This window comes from Lutra lutra, chromosome 6, assembly GCF_902655055.1.
Source record: "Lutra lutra chromosome 6, mLutLut1.2, whole genome shotgun sequence".
NCBI lineage: Eukaryota > Metazoa > Chordata > Mammalia > Carnivora > Mustelidae > Lutra > Lutra lutra.
This window is the reverse complement of record NC_062283.1, coordinates 21293302-21315517: the sequence shown is the minus strand read 5'-3', so window position 1 is coordinate 21315517 and position 22216 is coordinate 21293302. Positions and strand designations below refer to the sequence as shown.

General features: G+C 38.5%; 1 protein-coding gene across 2 annotated transcripts in view; it reads right to left on the bottom strand.

Annotated features, from left to right (window-relative positions):
- Positions 1-22216, bottom strand: part of F13A1 (coagulation factor XIII A chain) — a 165934-nt gene that overhangs the window by 60572 nt on the left and 83146 nt on the right. For both annotated transcript variants that reach the window (XM_047734490.1, XM_047734489.1), the window contains exons 7-8: positions 8717-8891; positions 5333-5471 (exon numbers count right to left, since the gene is read on the bottom strand). In XM_047734490.1, coding sequence (XP_047590446.1) covers positions 5333-5471; positions 8717-8891 — 314 coding nt within the window. The remainder of the gene's footprint in view (positions 1-5332; positions 5472-8716; positions 8892-22216) is intronic.

Genomic DNA, 22216 nt, shown 5'->3' with positions numbered 1-22216 from the left:
GAGATTATGCTAAGTGAAGTAAGTCAAGCAGAGAAAGACAATTATCATATGGTTTCAGTCATGTAGAACATGGAAGAGCATATAGGACCTTAGGAGAAGAAAGGGGAAAACTAAAGGGGGTTAAATCAGAGGGGGAGACAAACCATGAGACACTATGGACTCTGGGAAGCAATCAGAGGGTTTCAGAGGGGAGGGGGATGGGGCGATGGATTAGTCCAGTGATGGGTATTAAGGAGGACACATGTGGTGATGAGCACTAGGTGTTATATGAAAACAATGAATCATGGAACGCTACATCAAGAACTAATGTATGGTGACTAACATAACATAATTAAAAAAAAAAAAAGAATTCAGTGCCTAGAGGATAGAGAAGTAGGAGAGGGGGTGATAGGTGGAGAACACAGAAGGAAGGATAGAAGGGTACATCCCTGCCCCTAAACAGTATTAACTCCATCTGCTCATTGAATGCACAGCCTGGGGGCATTAGCTCCTTCAGGATGGTGGGCAAAGAGCCAGCTGTTCTTGGTGTTTTAAAGGAAGAAGTGGCAAGGGGCTGGAAGGTGAGTTAGAACGAGTTTTGATATTCAACAACTGTGGTCATAAGAATATAGACTAACTCTGCATGAGCTTTCATTCCTTCCTGCTGGGTCCTGGAAGCAGATTGGTCTCTGGTTGTCTCATCTCAGTGCTTTTGACTTTTGTAGACAAACCCCTGAGTTTCATTTGTGAGCTAAGGTCATTTCCTGGGCATTCTGTCTATGAATAGCACAACCAGAAGATTGCAGAGGGGATAATGGCTTTGAGTCCATGGCCACTTCCCACATGAATAGCCTTTCCCTTTGCTCCTCTGGGCTTAGGATGGAAGCCCCTTCCCCTCACCTCCGTGCCTCCTGCCTCATGTTACAACCTACCTTATATTTTTTAGAGTTCTATATGTGGTTGTCTCACCCACGAACATTGGATCAAGCTCCTGAAGGGTAGTGACTCTAATTTCTCTCTGAATCCTTAGAATCTGGTATTTGGACATAATAGTGCACCATAGTGTTTGTTGAATGAATTAAATGACATTTATTCAGTTAAATGAGCATCAGAAAATTTCCCAACCAATTCCATTTATCAAGTTCTTGCTCTACGCCCTGCACCTTGTTACATGCTGACAAAACAAATGAAAACAAATTAGATCAGACATTGCTCTCCCCCATGGGGTCTGCTGTCTGGTGGTGGGCATAGTTCTTTCACCCAGAATCATCAAATCTGACTACATCCTCTCCGGCAAAAAGGACACAGGATAATGCTTTCATTTAGAAGGAGAAGAGCCTTTCATTGAAATACCTTCATGACACTAATAAGTGCCACCATCCCTTTCTTTTAAAATTGTTTCCATTTCCACTGTGATAGTCATATAATGAGGTGATCAAACTGAGTTCTTGCAAGGTGAGGCCAAACCGACACTTTACCCCTGCCCACGGAGTGAGCCGTGTTCTCCCTCCTCAATGAACCGTCATCTCCCTATTCACTGTTCGCGCTGCAGCTAAACATTGTGCAAGCATCTTCATTAAACTGTCCGCAGTGATTCATAGTTGCCTTTCTCCAGAGGTTACACATAATTCAAAACCCATCAGCACATGGGGGACAGGCGGCTTAAATTGCTCCTTCCAGGATATGTTACCTTGCATTGGTCCACTCAGAATTTCATTTGCTACGGTGAGGTCCAATTACTCTGCCCAGCTGTGCCCTTCTAAGGTTCCCTGGCCCCTCCCTCTCCTGAATCGCTAAGAAGTGGACTCTTCCCTTGGTGGGCATCAACAGTGTGTCCACTCTGCAAAATTGCTGCTCCCGAAATTCACCTTGGAGGGACCCGAGGTGCCGAGGAGGTGCCGAGGTGCCGAGGTGCCGAGGAGGCAGGCACATAAGCAGTCAGCCCTCCATGGTCTTCAGTGCAAGAGGGAGAAGAAGTCAGAGCACGAGCTGAAATCCATGCTTTGTGCCCCCCACCCCCTGGCCTTGGGGAGTGCCGCACATAATATGCCCTTGAAAGCATTCTTGCACTGGCTCTCTGAGCCCTTTGTACTGGTTTACTTCTGCCCTGGCCACACTGGACATGGTTGAGTCATGGGAAAGAGGACGACTTTCAGTCACGGAGACCCAGTTGGACAAATTAACTCACCACAAATTGTGTACCATCAGGTTACCTCCATGTGAAAGAGATGGTGGAAGCACAAGACAGAGAAACTAAGAAGTCATTCTCATGGTTGCCTTTAGAAAGAAGGGGGCAGGGAAGGGAGCGCAGGAGCCATGCACAAACCAGGAGGGAGTTGGGGCCAGTTTGTCTGACTGGAGCCTGTGGAAGGAAGTGAGTCTGGGGTCTTGGGGGAGCCAACTGCGCTTGAGACCCCTGCTAGGAAATCTGTTAGGTCATTTCTAAGCTATGCTGTGCTGTCTCCTCAGTGATCAGCTGATGCCCACCAAATCCTCCCTGCCCTCACCTCAGCCTCTGTCAGCCTTCAGCCCCTCCCCCTCCCTTGCTCACCAATCTATAGTTCAAGCAGCTCTAGCTTCTTACCCAAGGCTATTACTAATCATGGCATGGGGGAGCGCACCCTCTGGGTAGCACTGTGGTAAATACTTTACCTGTATTACCTCATTTAATTGTCACATATACCCCATCAGGAAATGGTTACCCTTATTCAACTGAAGAAGAAACCGAAGCTCAGAGAGGTGAAATCATTTTCTCAAGGTCACACAGCAAGTAACTGTCAAAGCCAGAGCCAGAGGGTCCTAGAGATTCTTCTGGTTTTATGGAACATCTATAGTTTGTAGGGTCCACTAGTGTTTGCACTGGGGGGTGTGGGGGGAGACACACATTTCTGATTTTGTTTTAAAAATACCCCAAAGGTACAGAAATGGCACAGTCATCTTAGGACATGGGACACCCCCCTTCTTTTCTGACTGCTTCAATGTGCTTAGGTTGATGGCAACATATTGCCTCCAAGAAATTCCAGCTGTGTGACTAATAATGAAGGCAATAATGACAGCTAACATTCATTAGGCACCTGTTATGCTCTGCTGTGGGCTGAGTGAAATAGGAAATTCTGTCATCTCCACTTTAGAGGAGGAAAGAGGCACAGAGAGGTTGTTCCTTGCCCAAGGTCACACAGCTGGTTATTGACAGAGTCAGGCTTTGGACTCAGACCTGACTGAGCCCTTCAATTTTTGTGCTCCATGGTCAGACGTGTCCCAAGTTGGGTCCACATCAGCCAGTTAGTGAGATGTCAGTTACCGTATGTTGAAAACCTACCATGAGTCATGCAAGGGCAGGGAAGAGAAGCCTAGGGCAGTGGTCTGGTGGTGGAGGGTGGGTGAGGCTCCCAGAGCAGGGAACATAGTCCCAGGGTGATGGGACATTTGTAGAAGGCAATGAGGGAGCAAAGGCTGACAGAGACAGGAAAAGGAATTCAGAGTAGGAAGCCAAATGAGGAAAGGGTTATCAAAAGCAAGATCTAACAGCTTCACAATTTGTTATCAATTTTGTTAAGGGCCTTGTGGGGTTATTTGTTAGGGGGTCCGTGGGGATTCATGGTGGAAGCATTTAGATCAAGGAATAGGGAGGACTAATTTTGAACTTCAGTTGGCTACTAAGGCATTAAGCGTGTGTGTGTGTGTGTTTAAGAAAAGGCACAAAGTACAGAATACCAAATAATTCTCATTTTGCCATTTTCTACTGTCACAACAGGCTTTTAGGGCAGCTATTTTGGTCTTTTTTCCTTTTTTAAATTCCATACACATGTAGGGATGCTATACTGTAATTCCAAGGGCTTAAATGATGCTTTAAATTGCTGTTCAATTTACAGAGGTGAGGTTTTTGTCTTGCCTGTACTCTCTGGCTTACCATTCCTCAGCTCATTCCCTTCAAATGAACTGCACTATTTTTTATTCTTGGTACCACACTGCTACTAGTTCCCTGATTTCCTTCTTTCCACATCCTCCAATGAGCGCTTCCCAGTACTGGCAAGTTAATACTGCTCCTACCACTGCGATTCATTCCTGTAACACGGGGGAGTAAAGGCACTTCTAACTTTTAATGTCTCTTCAAATGAGTTTGTAACTTCCTCCCATCCCCGTTTGGATGCTTTTACAACTGACAGTGTTTTCGCTTTATTACTTAAACAGAACAACCATAGTAGACACACTTTTGGCTTGGAGATTCCAACTAGTTCAATGCCTGGAAATTTCCCCCATTTAGACTTTCATAAATAGCCTTTACGTTTGGGTTTTTTCTCCTGTTTTTAGAATATTGTTTTGGACTGAGTAAGTCCCATGAACATAGGAAATTTCTCTGGGATCTTAAACCCCCCGTAGCCAGCTGTGGTGCAGCTACTCAGGGCAGTGAAAGAAAGATGTGGTTGGTATTAATGACAATTGTAACTTTACTTTCATTCCTATCTCTGTTTGAAAGATGAGGTCTCGAGTCTCGAAGAACCACATCTTTACATTCAAAGAGCATTCCCAAGGACACCTGGGTGACTCACTTGGTTGAGCATTTGACTTTTGATTTTGGCTCAGGTCATGATCTCAGGGTTGTGAGATGAGCTCATGCTCATGCATGGGAGTCTGTTTGTGATTCTCTCTCTCCCTCTTTCCCCACCCCTACTTGCACACTCTTTCTCTCCCTCTCTCTCTAAAATAAAAAAGTAAATTTTTTAAAAAATTAAAGAGCAGTCTCATACTGCAAAGGCAAAAAAAAAAATCATGGTTAAGGGTCAGATTCACTTGGGTTTTATTTTCAGCTTATGAGATGTGTGACCTTGAGCAAATTGCTTTAACCTCTCTGGGTCTCAGTTTCCTCTTCTGTAAATGGTGATATTAATAAGCACCCATATGATACAGCTGTTAAAAGAATAAGATGAAATCATGTACCCACAGACACTGGTACATAGTAAGTGCTTAATAAGTGTTAGCTATATTATTCCTGGAGTCCTGACATAGAGAATACTCGACTCCACTATTTCTGCCCCTCACCATAGTATTCTCATACTAAAGTAGAGACAAGCGAGTATGGACTCTCACCAGAAGGCATAGCTAAAACCATGACCCTTTCCAGGTGTTGCTGCTGTAATGCAATGATTGATCTTTATTACTAGAAACGCAAACTGCCTGTTCAGGAACAATTCTTTCATTCACTAAATCTCTACCAAACAGCCATTTTTGCCTGGGGTATTGAAATGCCCTTAACATAGAAGGGAAAGAAACATTAGACCCAGTCTGTCTTGTGGTTAATGTGTAATGTCACTCTAATTTGATATCAGCAAGGGCCCTTGTAAATCAAACTCACCACACTGAATCCTTGGTGAGTTTGGAGTTCACGTTCCCATCTTCTTCCAGGAAGATGTCCGTTTGCAAATTGGCATTATTATCATGGGCTGAGAAGTAATTGGTAACAACTCTTGCTGGTATCCCGAGGCATCGCAAAACTGCAGGAAAGGACAGGCCACAGTTAAACCCATCACCAAAACTTAATATATACATAGTGAACAATTCCTTCTCATAAAGGACTTCTTTCTTTACCCAAAAGAAAAGCCCTTTGCACATGTTTTATCCTCAAATGTTCCATACTGAAGAAGGGAGACTACTGTCAAGCTTTGGGACTGTGGACAGAAACCTTGCTATGTGTTCATCCAGAATTAATGGAATAAAAGGACTAAAATCCCAACAATGGGGTTCTAATTGTTCAGTTGCTAATCATGCAATCACTTAAATAGTATTATTTTAGTCCATCTAATGGGACTGTGTTCCTGAAAATAAATAAAAAAAAAAACTCAGCTAGATTTTATTTATTTATTTGAGAGAGAGAAGGAGCACAAACAGGGAGAGTGGCAGACGGAGAAAGGGGGATAAGCAGACTCCATGCTGAGTGGGGAGCCCAATTCAGGGCTTGATCCCAGGACCCTGAGATCAAGAACTGAGTCAAAGTCAGAGGCTTAACTGACTGAGCCACACAGGTGCCCCAGAGAAAGACAAATACCACATGATTTTACCCATATGTAGAATTTAAGAAAAAAAAACAAAACAAAACAGATGGACATGGGGAAGGGAAGGAGAAATAAAATAAGATGAAATCAGAGAGGGAGACAAACCATAAGAGACGCTGAACTCTAGGAAACGAACTGAGGGTTGCTGGAGGGGTGGTGGGTCGGGGGATGAGGTAACTGGGTGATGGGCTTTAAGGAGGGCACTTGATGTAATGAGCACTGAGGGTATATGCAATGATGAATCAATAAATTCTACCTCTGAAACTAATAAAAAATTTAACTGAAAAAAAAAAAAAAGCAACCCTCAGCTAATAGGAGGTTATAATAGAGGTCCTCAGTGGGGTTTGCTCTCCTGGCTAGAATTTGCTCTTGCGACACTTGGTGGAGGGTGACACCACAGATTCATTTTAATTGCTAGATAATAAATTACCTGGATGCATCTCTTGCCATATGTACCTATTGATTAAACTCAATCCAAATGCCCTCCCTGGCTCCCAGGATGCCAGACATCAGGGCTCATTGAAAATAATTCAGCTGACAATTTTAAGATTAATGACTTGGCTTGCCTTTTTTTCTTCAGAATAGTTTAGCATTTTTAACTAAAGGCTATCCACCTCCTTCAATAGAACAACCTTGGAAGTCCAAACTTGAGTCTGGTAGCATTCAAGTGTCCTCATTATCTGACTTTATCTTAATACCCCAAACAAAAATGATGGCAGCCACCACCTGCTTCCTACTTCCATCTTCCTGTATTGATTCACAGACCCTATTCAAGCCACAGTTTTACCAGTGAGATGATTGGCACTCTAGCTCTATTTCTGGCTTACCACTAAGTCACAGAATGAAAATTGTTCCAGACTTTGCCTGACCTCATAATTTTAAGACAGATGAAGCCTGACACTGGGGCACCTGTACCTTCTTCCTTCCCACTTCCCTCTTGGGGTTCATTCTTACTCTAACTTCCCCACATGTTCTTCTGTTTTTTTCGTAGCTTACCACCAAAGCCTGTTTTCAGGAATAGATCTGATGACCTTTTCATATAAAAGGCATAAGTGTTTGGAAGGTGTTCACTATTTTATCTGGTTCTAAGCCCGAGGGAATTATGGTGGGATAGTGAAATTGTAGACAGCTGGAGGAAAGACAGAGTGAGTGTCTTTTCTGTTTTTCTGGAAGCATTCCCTAAGAGTGACTGCTCCCATCAGGCACCCTCTACATAGTCTGGGATTGTGAACAGAGAAGGGGCAGTGGCTACCTCTAATCGTTAGCCCATCATGAATTTCAGCTTCTGTCTGGAACCTCAGAGGCCAACACACCTAGGAAACTGATAACACTGGACTTTATTGCTCTCAGGAAATATATTCCCTTATCCCTTGAGTACATTCAACTGGCTAAGAAAACAATCTTATTCAGTTTAATAACAGAGAAAAACAAAAGCACAAGAGGCATAATTTCTTCCCACTTGGATCACTGACTAATCTTGGACTGTCACAACTTTGAGCTAAAACTGCGAGGCTTCATGATGATTTAAAAAAAAATGGCCTCATCCTGGCTTCCAACCTCCAGCCCCTCCTTGACTTTTCTGAATAAAAGAAAAATGCTAACTAGGTAAAACATTCTTTATTAAGGAGCAAGCAGAAAGGACACTTCAACTTGAGCTTAATATTTTCTCCAAGGCTGTAGAAATGGCAAGTGAATGAAAATCATTACCAATGATGAAGACATACTGAAATAAATGTATTTTTAAAAATATTCACTGAATTAACAATAATATTGTCTGGTCCTAGACAGGCAAATGGCATTTCAAAAAATGATGCATGATGCTGAAGAGACTAATTCTGTTCCCATATGTTTTTCTCTATAGATTAGATGTTGGGTAGATTAAAAACCAGAAGGGAAAGTGGGGAGTAAAGATTGTTCATTAAGTTCTGATATGTAATTGCTCATGGGCATTGAGATTCCCATGTAAAAATGGAGTTGAGGGGCGCCTGGGTGGCTCAGTGGGTTAAGCCACTGCCTTCGGCTCAGGTCATGATCTCAGGGTCCTGGGATCGAGTCCCACATCGGGCTCTCTGCTCAGCGGGGAGCCTGCTTTCCCCTCTCTCTCTGCCTGCCTCTCTGCCTACTTGTGATCTCTCTGTCACATAAAAAAATAAAATTAAATTAAAAAAAATGGAGTTGAAACCACCTGTCACAATCTCTCCCACAGCTACAGTAAAAATTAAGTGCATATATTTACAAAATTTCTCAGTGGTAAACAATGTGGTAAACAAGCTGTTAAACATATTTATAACACTTTAATAATCAGTGTGTACCTATTATTATTTATTATTTTAAATTTTGTTAATTTAATCTTTTTAAAATATGTGGGGTTACTGAAAAGAAAATGGTATATCCTTTCCCTCATATAATTTCTTGGACCCAGGATCCCCATTTCTCTGGGTGTTGAATGATTGATTATGTAGGAAATAGTCCATCATTCTTTCTACAAAGATTCTGCAGTCAAAGAGAAACTATGAGTATATTTGGCCCAGTACAATTTAATTATGCATTGACTATATCCCAGAATAGCCATCTATAAATTCTAGAGAGCTAACAGGGTTGCTGGGTCTCTTTGCCAGTTTATAGATAAAATGTCTTGAAGTAAAATTCTCTTTACATTAAAAAATGTTATTCAATTTTTTACTTACATGTATTAAAAACACCAGCAAAAACCCAGCACTGACCATACCGGACCGGATTCTTTGTACTCTGGTATTCCAACAGAATGTCAACACTTCCTGTCCAGGCTGATGGGGGGACACCATAGGCATAGACATTGTCCCAGGATCCAACAAGGACACCTTCATCATCTTTGGCATTAACCTAAATGAGACCATGATGATAAGAAGGAAGAAAGAACATTTAGAAGAATTCTCTCCAGACTCTGAAATTAAGCAAGCTAAGGCATCCAGTGCCTTCCAAATGTCCTGTATGATAAAAACAATCCTACTACTGTTCTGTCCACTGTTGTGTTGTCAGGGAAAAGTGATGCAATAACTAATTGTGCAAGAGAAAACCAAATAACCAAGACTGCTTCTCAAATAACATATTATTGTAATTAAGGTGGTGTTGAACAGCAGCTATGAAGAGTTGTAATGTCTTCTCTATATGCTTAGGAAAAGATAGGCACAGGGCACTTGGTCTGCTTGGAGTCATGAGGAAGAGAGAAAAAACAACTGCAAAAGAGGACAGTTCAAGGAGGGATCAAATAGGGATCTTGCCTTTGTGGAAGGAGAATTTAAAACTGACACATGACGAAAATGTATAGGTAGAGTGGGGGGCGTCCAAAGTCTCATGGTCTAGTGAGTTTTGACTTTGAGGATTAATTGCAGGCTCTGACAAAGTAAATAGATATCATAGGAACCATTAAGAATTAATAAGAAACTAGATTTCCATGGATAACTTACAACATTTATTTTAAGCAAGTCACAATTACAAAGTATTTCCTTTATGACTGTTTAAGGGGATTAAGGTTTTGTAGTTTTGTTAAAAGATATCTGCATTTACAGGAAGGGCTTGGGTATTTAAGTATGGGGGAGATTTAAAAATGGCAATCTTGAAGATTTGGGGAAATCTTGCTACACATTTAGACCACAGTCTTCTGGTAGCAACAGACCTTAAGTGCAGGAACAAAGACCTTTTGTGTTTAGACATTAAAAAAGCTAAGAAGTAACCATTTCAAGGCATCACTTTTTGGGGGTGCACTATTGTATCTTACCTCTCTTGGTGTAACTTTCCTCATGTTTAATTATACTTAGAAGACTATCTAGGTAAGAAACAGTGGGAGCTTTTCCAAAAACTGGTGCCTCTTCAACAATGTTTATGTGTTGACATGACAAGCATTTAGAGCCTTGATCCTCAGATTGTGGTCTGTGGACCAGCACCAGTGGCATCCCCTGGGAGCTTGTTAGGAATGCAGAATCCCAGTCTCTGCCACAGACCTACTAAATCAGAGTCTGCATTTTAACAACAACCTGGGGTGATTTCTGTGAATGTTAATTTGAGAAGCATAGGTTTAGACTATGCCAAGAAAACATTAGCAAGCAATGTGAAACATATGATTGAAGCAGGTGTGTTTGGATTATGAAAACCATAGAAGATATATTAAAACATGGGGACTTTATGTATTCACTGCCTTGCCAATTAACAGCTCAGCCTCAGCACTTGCCCAGACCCCTTTCTTAGGCTTGCTGAGTTTAGTTGTATAGGAGCCTATTCTACCCCACTGGGTCATGAATTCATTGAAAATAGAGATTTAAAAAAACAAAACAAAACAATGTCTTTTTTACTTCTAGCAAGTATGAGCAAAGAGAAGGTGCTCAATAGTGGTTGAATAACCACTTGTATATTCAACAAGCATGTAGTTATTGGTTATCTGAATAGGAATAAGACCTTCTCCCTGGGGAGAGATGAACAAGAAACCAATCAAGTGGAAGTTTACTAATGTTAAGACAGAAAGATGTACAGGTAAGGTGGAAGCACAAAGGAGGTGGTAATCAGTTTCATTAGGTTGGAGGGTTGTGGTGGTAGTGGGCTAAAAGGAGAAATTACATGAAAGTTAGGTCTTGAGTGGTTGAGGGCCATCTACACAGTGGAAACAGTTTGAATAAATGCTTGGTATCATAAAACAATATGGCGGGTTCAGGGACCTGCAAGGAGCTCTACATGGGTGTTATGTAAATAGACCACATTGGGTGAAATATAAAATGCCAAAGAAGACACTTAAAATGTACTTCTACTGTGAATGACAAACCCTCTACTGAAATATGAGATTTACTCTAGCACTGAGTGGCATTTCCCAAAGAGGGTGCTTCTGGAAAGTGTTCTCTAGAGCACCATTCAATTTGATTTAGACGTACTACTCCTCCCCCTTGATTCTGTCCCTTCAAGTTAAAGTAAAGGTAACTACTCAGTTGATTTGTTTAAAGTAGAAAAAGTAATTCTTTGAGATTTCTGAAGGACCTTGTTCAGCTAATTTAAACTCACAACTTTGATGTAAAGTTCGACTTTATCCTATAACTATATGAAAATGACTAGAATGCAACAGGGTTTAGTCAAACATTTTGGCTCTATTACTGATCAACACATCTCCTTGCAGCTGAATTGATTATTTAAAAATCTGTATCTACCATAATGAAGTGTGAAGAGTGCCCTGGTAGGCTATGATGTAGTTTGGTCTTTGTGGATCGGTAGATTCAGGTTTAACTCCTATCACCCTCTCCTTATATTTATCACTGAGAAGTAAAATAGAGCCTATGAATCTCAGAGGTAAAAGTTCCTAAATTATGATTCTAATGACTGACTTTCAAACAGATAGCCATTAACTAGAAGACTATTTATAGCATCTGGCTGAACCCAATCTGCTAAGGGGAAGAGAAAGAAAAAAAAAAAGCTCTCTTCTCTACAGACCTTTAAATTGTTAATGCTGAGTTGTTTCCCTGTTGCTGGATAAATCACAACTCTCATTTATTAGCATTTGGTTGGATTAGCTACTATTTTCTAATTAGAATAATGATTTCTGAGGGGCCCAGACACTGAAAGAGGTTAAGTCTTTGTGACACATATAAAGGGTTAAAGTAATATCTCCTTCCCTTAGACAACAAGATATGTTTGGGGAATACTTCAATGGCATCCTGGTTCTTTTTCATGCCACAGTGGACTGTTTTAATACCCTGTCATGAACTCAGAGTTTGACCAGTGTCAGAATGAAAGTCCTGGAGTTGTTTCACTCACCAGTGAGTGTCTAGGAGATGATATGAGTGCAGGACTTCGGACAGGGAGTGTTAGTCAGCTACATTAAGGTTGCATTAAACTGTCTTCCCATAATACCTACAATATGGGAAAACTGAAAAACCAGGCCCCCCAACAGTTATTATCCGCAACTTCATTGGCATAACATAATTCAGTAAATTTCCAAAATCTGGTTCCAAGAAAAAAATGAAGATTATAGATTGGAATAGAGAGGCAGCATGGCTCACCTCCTGATCCTCATCTCCAGTTCTCAGAAGCCCTACTGTCAAGTCCACAAAATCATAAGACTTCTCATTTGTATTTCAGAATCTGGAAAGAAACTAGTGGAATTAAAAAGCCAATCTTTTTTTCTTGTCCTGACCAGAACAGTGGAAACAACTGCTGTGGAGAAATGGGTGAGAATGGGTCTGCGCCTCAAAAGAAGTAGACTTTCTGGGACTAGAGTGGGGAAGTGACCTAAAGCATGACAGTTACCCATCCCCACATGGAAATGAGATACATATCCAATTAGGTGAGGTAGATTATCAGCTGAGAAATTTAGCAGAACCTTAAAAGAAAGAGCAGAGCTGAATATTCTAAAAGACATTTCCATCTCTTCAGCTCCCCTCCTCTCCCCACACCAACATTTCTTAGGGTACTTAAGAGTAGATGGAAAGAAAAACATTGGCTTCAAGCTGTAGTTCAGAGGGAAAATCTAACTAATCTTAAGGGGAAAGTGTCAAGATTTCACCTACACTGTATTAGAGCAAACAGGACATTTAGAGAAGAATTATGCAAATATGAACATGAATAAAAAGAAAAGAAGCAGTGAGGAGGGAGGGACAGAGAGAGAGAGAAGGCAAGAGATGGGGAAGAGAGGGAGACAAAATATGAAAAAAATACTTAGGAGAAAATAAAATTAAGAAATAGAAAGAATTTTCTCACATTCTCTTAGGAGAACACAGACTTAAAGGACCAAATTGAGGACCAAATCACATGATCATGAAACTAAAAATAAAGTGCAAACTATAAGAAACAGAGTAGATAATGGTAGATAATGGTAGAAAATAAAATTAATGACGTGTACTAGGTGTTGGCTAATTGAAAAATTAATGACAGAAGAAAAGCTTGAGATAAAAGAAATACTATGGAAAATATAAAGAGATGAAGTTATTTGGAAATGAGATAATAGTAATGGAAAAAAGGATGATACAACATAAGGATAATTAGTAGGTTCAAGAATGCAGTATCTGATAGTTCAGTTGGTTAAACATCTGACTCTTGATTTTATCTCAGGTCATGATCTCAGGATGGTGGAATCAGGCTCTGAGTTGGGCTCTGAGCTCAGCATGGAGTTCTGCTTGAGATTCTCTCTCTCCCTTTCTCTCTACCCTTCCCCCTGCTCAAGCTCTCTCTATATAAATAAATAAACAAATAAATGAAATCTTAAAAAATTGAGAACCTAACAAATGAGGCAGAAGATATATTTCTGACATAATATAAGGAAATTTTACTTGAGGAAAAACTGAATCTATACTTTGAAGGAACAATCTGTGCTCCAACGTAATTTGATGCAGAATTCTTGTTGCTTAGGAACTTTAATTAATTAAGCTATTTGAACTTAAGAATAAAGAAATAATTGTTCAGTCATACAGGCAGAAAACACAAATTAGCAACAAAGGAGGAAATAACGCTGCCTTTAGACAGCTTCATGGCACCATTCAATGGCAAAACACAGTCAATCAATATTTGCGCAGTCTTGAGAAAAAGAAAGGTTGACCCAAGAATCTTATGCACAGCTAAGAGGTTCTGTAAGTGTAAAGGCAGCCAGCACTCATTTTCAAACATGAAGAATATCAGGGAATTTAGTACCCATTAAAAACAAACTATTGAAAAGTGATATCAAGATAATTAAGGGCTGAACCAAACAAAGAACCCACGAACAAAGATGCTGTGGCAAAAGAGCCAGTGATGAGAAAAACCCCATATAAGTTTAAAGACCTTTGGGAATTGTAGTATCAGAATGAATATGAATTTTAAAACTTGATAATATGATAATAACAATCTTAAAAAAATTAGACACGAGGGAGGTAAGAGGGAGAATGAAAGTGCTGATGTTTTAATGTGTTGGGCTCTCAGTTAATTGGCATCATCTAAAATTAAAACATAATCCAAAATATATAATTAGTCTATTCTTTTAGTGGTTTTAATGGTTTTTATAAATGATCTTAGAGAGATCTGTTAAGAAATAGTATTTCTTGTAGTGAAGAAACATTTATTTGACATTTAACAATGTCTTTTGTTGCAGTTCAGATTTTTATTTCTGTGAAAGCAAAATTTAATGAGATTAAATAAAACTTAAAATTAAATAGAATTCGAGTACAATAGACATAATGCTTTTGAATTAAATAGCATGACACTATTTGGCATAAAGGTAAGCAACCAGATCAATGGAACACAATAGAGAACAGAGAAATAGACTCTAGAAATACAGTTAATTAATTTTGACAAAATCATAAAGATAATTTCATAATCTTTACAACAAATGGTGCTGGGACAATCGGATATTCATATGCAGAAATGAACTTTGATTCATACTTTACGCCATATAAAAATATCTCAAAATGGATCATGTACCTAAATATAAAACCTAAAACTATAAAACTTCCAGAAGAAAACAGTTTTCCAGAAGAAAACTTTGGTTAGGCAAAGATCTCTTAGCTATAATACCAAAAAGAAAAGAAAAGAAGAGAAGAGGAAAAAAAAGAAAAGAAGAGAAAATGATTCATAAGGAATATATTTACAAATTGGAATTCATCAGATTATGGACTTTTGCTCTTTAAAAGACATCATTAAGAGAGTGCAAAGGTAAGTCCAGAGTGATGGAAAATGTTTACAAATCACATATGATAAAGGACTTGCATTCAGAATTTGTAAAGAACACTAGAAACTCAGTAAAAAGAAAATGAGAAAATTTAAACCATGGGCAAAATATTTGAACAGGTACCACATCAAAGAAGATACATGGGTGGCAAACAAATGCAACTAAACATGCTCAACATCATTAGCCAGAGGAAAATGCAAATTAAAACCACAATGAGATAATATTATACACCTATTAGAAAGTCAAAAATTAAAAAGACTGATCATATCAAGTGTTGGGGAAGATGTGAATACATGGGACTCTCATACACTCCTGGTGGTGATGTAAAATGGTACAACCATTTGGCAGTTAAAAGTTCTGCCAAAATCTTTAAAAAACTAAACATATACCTATCATATGACCTAGCCATCCCACTCCTAGGTATTTAAGAAAAAAAAAAAAAAGGCTGATGTCTATGTAAAGGCTTTTGTATGAATAACCCTAGCTTTATTTGTAAGAGGAAAAAACTGGAACCATCCCAAATATCCAACAAGTGAGTGGATAAACAAATTGTGGCTCTTCTATATGATGGAACACGAGTCAGCAATAAGAAGGAATACAAACATTAGTATGAACAAATCTCAAAATGAGATAAAGAAGACTGAAAGAAGTTAAAAAGAGTTCATACTGCATGATTCCATTTATGTAAAATTCTAGAAAATATAAATCAATGTGAATGATGGAAAGCAGGGGAATGATTGCTGGGGATGGCAGATAAAGCAGAGACTTGTCAAAAGGAGAAAATACAAAGGAAATTTCTGGGGAGTGACACAGATGTTCATTACTTTCGTTTTGGTGATGATTTCATGGATGCATCAAACTATCAAAATGTGTTCTTTCAATATGTGCGTTTTATTGTATATTAATTATATCTCAACAAAACTATGAAGAGTAAATGTAATACTTTTTAAAGTAGCGTCTATAGTATAATATCATTATGATTTTAAAACAACATTTACCACTTAAACATCTATGTATCTTCCTGAAATGATGTACATCAAATATTAATAATGGTTATTGCCTGGTGGCACAATTTGGGTTGATTTTTTGAGGAAAAATTTATTAAAGATTTTCATCTTTCAATTTTTCGAATTGTCTAAGTTCTTTTTAGAGAGCATTATAATTTTCAAAAGATTTTATTTATTTATTTGAGAACGAGGGAGAGAGAGAGAGCATGAGCAAGGGGAGGGGCAGAGGGAGAGGGAGAAGCAGATTCCTTTGATGAGCAGGGAGCCTGATGTGTTGCAGGACTTGATCCCAGAATCCCAGGATCATGACCTGAGCCCAAGGCAGATACTTAAACAACTGAGCCATCCAGGCACTGCAAGCATTATAACATTATAATCTACTGTGTCCAATTCCTGAAGTAGGAGTATGTATATGTATATAAACATATATGTATATATACATATATGTACATATGTATATGTATATGTATATATTTACATATGTACATATATGTACACGTGTACATATGAAGAAAGTATATAGATATATATGTATATACATAAATATAATATATAAATATAATATATATAGATATAAATATAGATATAAATAGATATATATAGATATATATGTCTATATCTGTATATATCTACATATGTATATACATATATGTATATGCATATATAAATATATAAATATAAATATAGATATATATAGATATATACATATACATGTATATATACGTATATATATGTGTATACATATATACATATATGAATAGATATATCATATACATGTGTGTATATATGTACATATGTATATATATACATGTAAATGTATATATCTATTTATATCTATGTATATAGATACGTACATATAGATACATAAATGTACATACATGTACATACATATATGTATATATCTATATATTCATATCTATATTTATATCTATATTATATTTATATATTTATATTTATATATGTGTATACATATATATACTTTTTTATATACTTTTTTAAATGTTTAGAAATTTCTCATGTATATACCTTAGGGGAAAGAATAGTTAAAATTCATTCCGTGCTCAGTGGTGTGGGGTATTTCTGAATTCCAGGCTTAGGCCCATGGGGAGTGATTACACTGGATTTGTTCAAATATGGGGAAAGGCAGAGGAAATGCTCTTTGAGGCTAATGATTTAGGAATTGAGCCATCAGCAACTAGAGACTGTGGTAAATCCAGTCTGGAATTCGTGCTTTCGGGGTGAGAAGCCCTTTGAATGGGACTGCAGGAGGGTAGTCTACCCTGTGCTTGGTTCCATGACATTAGGGTCTGGTGCTGCGGCCATGCTGGGTAGATCTCCATCCCAGAGTCAGAATAAGACCCCGGTTCCTATACAATTCAAACGATAGGGAGGGCCTTAAAGCATAACCAATACTGGACTTCTCTCCAGTTTTGGTCTTTGGACAGATTTTCACCTGATATTGAAAAATAGAAAAGAGACATTTCTTGATTCTCCAATTTCCTGAAACATACATGTTTACATTTTATTTTTTTAAAGATTTTATTTATTTATTTGACAGACAGAGATCACAAGTAGGCAGAGAAGCAGGCTGAGAGAGGTGGGGAAGCAGGCTCCCTGCTGAGCAGAGACCCCCCCCCCCCCATGTGGGGCTCGATCTCAGGACCTGGGATCATGACCTGAACCAAAGGCAGAGGCTTTAACCCACTGAGCCACCCAGACCCCTCATGTTTACATTTTATATAATTACAGTTTTTTTCCCCCTGCTTCTTCTATTTTTTTTTAAAGATCTTTATTTGTTTGAGAGAGAGTGGGAGTGAGAGAGATCTCAGAGGGAGAGGGAGGGGGAAATAGCGATGGAGAGGGAGAAACAGACTAGCAGCTGAGCAGGAAGCCCAAAGCAGAACTCAATCCCAGGACTCTGAGATCATGACCTAAGCCAAAGGCAGATGCTTAACTCAGTGAGCCACCCAGGTGCCCCAATTTCCTGCTTCTTTTTAAGTATGTAAAGGTATTTTTCTTATACTGTGTGCACATTGTATATGGCTATGATGAAATAACTTTTCTTTGTTATATTCTGTTGTTTATTGTTAAAAGTTATGTTTTCATAAAGGCTAGGATTTCTGTGACTCTTGTAGAATGCAGCTTTATGCCTAATCCTGTTTATAACAATTTCTTGAAGACCACTCGATATAAATTTTGGGAAATATGAACTAGTTTCAAGATGAAGAGTTAAATTTTGGAAGGAAAATAATTATTTCTTGAGTGAAATTCTTTCCAGGTTTTATGAACCACAAGCCCCCAGCTACAATCTGGTGGTGATCAATCTTAGCTGTAGGTGAAAATGATGTAGTGGATGTCAAATTGTGCCCATGACACTCTAGGGATTTGTAAAAGCAGCTCAGCGGTCATTGTGTTGGGTGGTAGAGGAGGAGATGATTGAGTGATGGTGGTGGTAGCTTCAGGCACCATCTCTTTTCAATGACAAGAGTTTCTTTCTTTCTTTCTTTCTTTCTTTCTTTCTTTCTTTCTTTCTTTCTTTCTTTCTTCTTTCTTTCTTTCCTTTTTTCTTTCTTTCTTTCTTTCCTTATTTCTTTTGTATTTGGGTTCAAGTGATATTTGCTTTAAAAAAAAATCGTTCCAAAAGTAAAATCTGAAAATTCATTCATCTTGGAATGTAGAGATCTGTTTCTTGTGTCTTCCTTGTCATTTGTCAAGTGATCTGGTGAGTATGAAGGAGATGAGCAAATGCATGAGAGAAAGAAATAGGGTAGCAAGAACTCTATTTCCTCCCTTGTCTGGATCCTCATCTTTGATCCTTTTGAGGCTTTCATAACAACTCTAACAGCTAGGATTTGGATCCAAAGATTAAGAAAGCCATCTATCATCTCCTTGACTTTTATAGTGGTGGACTTAACAAGCTTTTTTCTGCCTTGGTGCTTTTCGCAATGTCATTCTCTCTTTCTGGAATATCCTTCCATACTCAAACCCTTTCTTTATATGGTGCATGCCTACTGATTCTTTGCAACTCAGCTGGTTTCATTCTGGAAATTTTTAGCTATCACTTTGATTTTGATGTCCTCTCTCCGTGTTTGTACAGTATTCTTTGCTTCGTAATGCTCTCCTATTTATCATATTGCCTTGTGTCGTTGGTTGATTGTCTTTACTCTCATTGTGAGGATGGAAGATACAATGCCGTTTGACTTTGTATCCTCAGTCCTAGCCCAGAGTGAACACTCAGTAGGTTCTGCAGAATGAATGCATATGGTATCAGTGGAAGGTGGTCGTAGGTCACTTTTTAATATTTCTTAGATCAGGGCAAATGGGTTAATCAAAATGTAACAGATATTTTGCTGAAATTGAGGAATTGTTTCTAAAATTATACACAAATGAAAAGGGTCTAGAATAACCAAAACAACATTGAAAATGAAGAAAAACATTTGGAGGACAGCCTGATTTTGAAGATTTGCTGTAACACTACAGTAGTCAAGATAGTATGGTATATAAGGACAAACAGAGATCAATGGTAGAACAGTGTCTAGAAATAGACCCACCTTTATATAGTTATTTGATTTCCAACTGTTATCAAAGCAATTCAATGGGGGAAAAGATAGTCTTTTCAACAAATGAAAGTCTTTGTGACAAATGAAATTTTCCCAACAGGCTTTTCAACAAATGGTACAGAAATAAATGGATAAACCAGGAAAAAAAATTTAAACCTTGACCCCTACCTCACACCACACAGAACGATAACTCAAGATGGGTCATAGACCTAAATGTAAAAGCTAAAATTATAAAGCTCCACCCCCCCCCCCCAAATACAGAATTTCTTCATGACCATGTGGAAATAATATCACTTCCTCGGGAGGGTTCTTTTTAAAAAGTTTAAAAACTGAATTTCATAAAATTTTAAAACTTTTGTTCCTTAAAATGCACTATTAAGAAAATTTAATGGCAAACTATACTCTGGAGAAAATATCCTCTATACTCATATGACAAAGGGTATGCATTCAGAATATATAGACAGCCACTACAACTCAATAAAAAGACAAACAATCCAGTAAGATATTGGACAAAGACTTGAAAAGATACCACACTAAAAGTTTTTTTGAATGGCCAATAAATGCATGGGAAGGTGCATTTATCATCATCAGTCACCAGAAAAATAAAAATTAAAACCCCAAAGAGATACCACTATACATCTGTTAGAATGGTTAAAATTAAGGAAGCTGAAACACCAAAAGGTGAAACTGTAGAAAAACTGGAACTTTCATGTATTTCTGCCAGGAATGTAAATTACTTGGGACAACTGGCAGATCCTTACAGAGTTAAACATATATAGACCCCATAACCTCGACATGCCACCTTTGTTACTTGCCCCAGAGACATGAAAACATATGTATAAAACTTGTACAAGAACATTCATAGCAACTTTACCCATAATAGCTCTAAATTGGAAATATCTCAAATGGCCTTCAACAGGTGAATGGATGGACAATTATGATAGAAAATACAAAGAAATGCCACTTAGCAATAAAAAGGAACACATTAAAGACACATGCAACAACTGGTTGAAAAAATAAGCCAGCTCCAAAAGGTGCTGTATGAACCCCATTATGCAAAATTTAAGAACAGGCACTGTTGCAAGAAATCAGAACACTGGTTGCCTATGCGAGTGTGGATTGACTAGAAGAAAGCACAAGGGAAATTTCTGGGCTGAAGATCATGTCTATATTTTGGTGATAGTGATTCCCTCAATCAAAACTCACTGAAATTTGCATTTAATATGCATTTCACTATATGTAAATTTTATTTCAAGAAAGAAACAACTCATGAATCAACCCTAACCTATATTGTGAAGCATATAACCACTGTTATGCAAATGGACTTTGGTATATATACTCCACACAAGCTCTGACAGGGGTGGGTAATTAGATTCATTTTTCATGGAAATCATTACAACTAGAGATTATTAACCTTGTTCCCTTAGTAACTGAGGATTCTTACTCGGCCAAAACATATTTTACTAATTGATAATCACAAAAGAAAGAACAAAATGTGGACTGAGAGAGAGAGCCTGGGATTTTAAGCTCTTCGAGTGTCTGCTTTTGTCATTGTTATACCACCATTGCATGGTGTAGGGCTGGTTTGGACAAGCCTCCAAAAATACCTGAATGAAAGAAATAGATGAGAAATACAAAAAAGCAGGGTAGGAAGAGGGAAGGAGAAGGCTTTCAGGGAGGAGGGAGAGGAAGGAAAGAGCACAAAGGAATCCCAAAGTGCATAACACTGTGTGGCATATCTTAAAGTCTTTGCTGCATTGGATCCGTCCATCCTGGGGTGGATCTCCCAGGAGAGCAGAGCAGCCCCAACTGCACAGCTTGGGGTGGGGGTGGGGAGTGCTGAAAATCATCCCCGTGTTTCAGAAATAGCCTATGTGATTATGAAATAGATGCAGCACTGAAACCTCATTCTGGGAAAGCAATTCAGGGAGAGCAGACATCTAGATTGACTACGATTATCTCATTGGAGAGATGGTTGGTAATAAACGTCTGTTTTCCTCCAAAAATATGGTGACAACAGGCATAAGAAATGCAACCTTAATAATTGAGAAATCAAGCTGTTTGCCCACAAATGGAAACTTCATTACATTGCTGACTTTTACCATTAGAGAAAAAAATGATGTCAGTTCATTGTCCTCTTCCCACCACCCCCAGATCTAAAAGAGAAGGACCGAATCAGACAGAGGCATTATATTTAAAAGGCATTATATTTGTATCTAAGGAGCTCATGCGATAGAGAAAGAGGACAGGCAGAGAGGATAAATCCAAGGAAATATAACACTGTGTATGGAAGGTTGAGGTCAGACAATCTGATATCCATTTCCAGTTCCTCCAGTGACCTTGGGCAAGTCATTTAACTTCCTGATAGCCAACGTCTTCATTTGCATGCTGTTTGTTTATGGAATGAATACAATTTCTCAGAAGTGGCCATGAAAACGGTTCTGCTGGGTAGATTCTATTCTCTCACTGGCTTCCAATGTATTTGTTAACTGTAAACAATTCTTCAAAAAGCAAAAATGAAAATCCCTAGTCACCTAATAAGGCGACAGTATGATAGCATGTTTAGTTTAAAATCATGATTGGATTGCTTGGTTCTTCCTGAACTTCTAGGAGTGCCTCCCATGCTGAGGGAAAACTTGATTCCAAATTTAAGGGTTTAATTTAGAACTAGGATTTTAGTCTTTTATGCTGTTGGACTATAATAATATTTTTCATTAATTCTAATCTGTATGTTCTCCAAAACTGCCATCACGGATTGAGATGTGTCATCATTGGAAAAGCGATAAAAGAGTAGGAGAGGCCTCTTTTTCTGCTATACCAAAGTGAAGAATGTCATGCCTGACATTGCTGGGCCTGAATCATAGAGAAAAAAAAAATACAAAGCCAGATCAAGTCCATCATGAAGCCTAGCTCTGGCAATGGTCACCAGCCTGGAAATTTTAACTCACGGGCATCTATAAAGTTAGT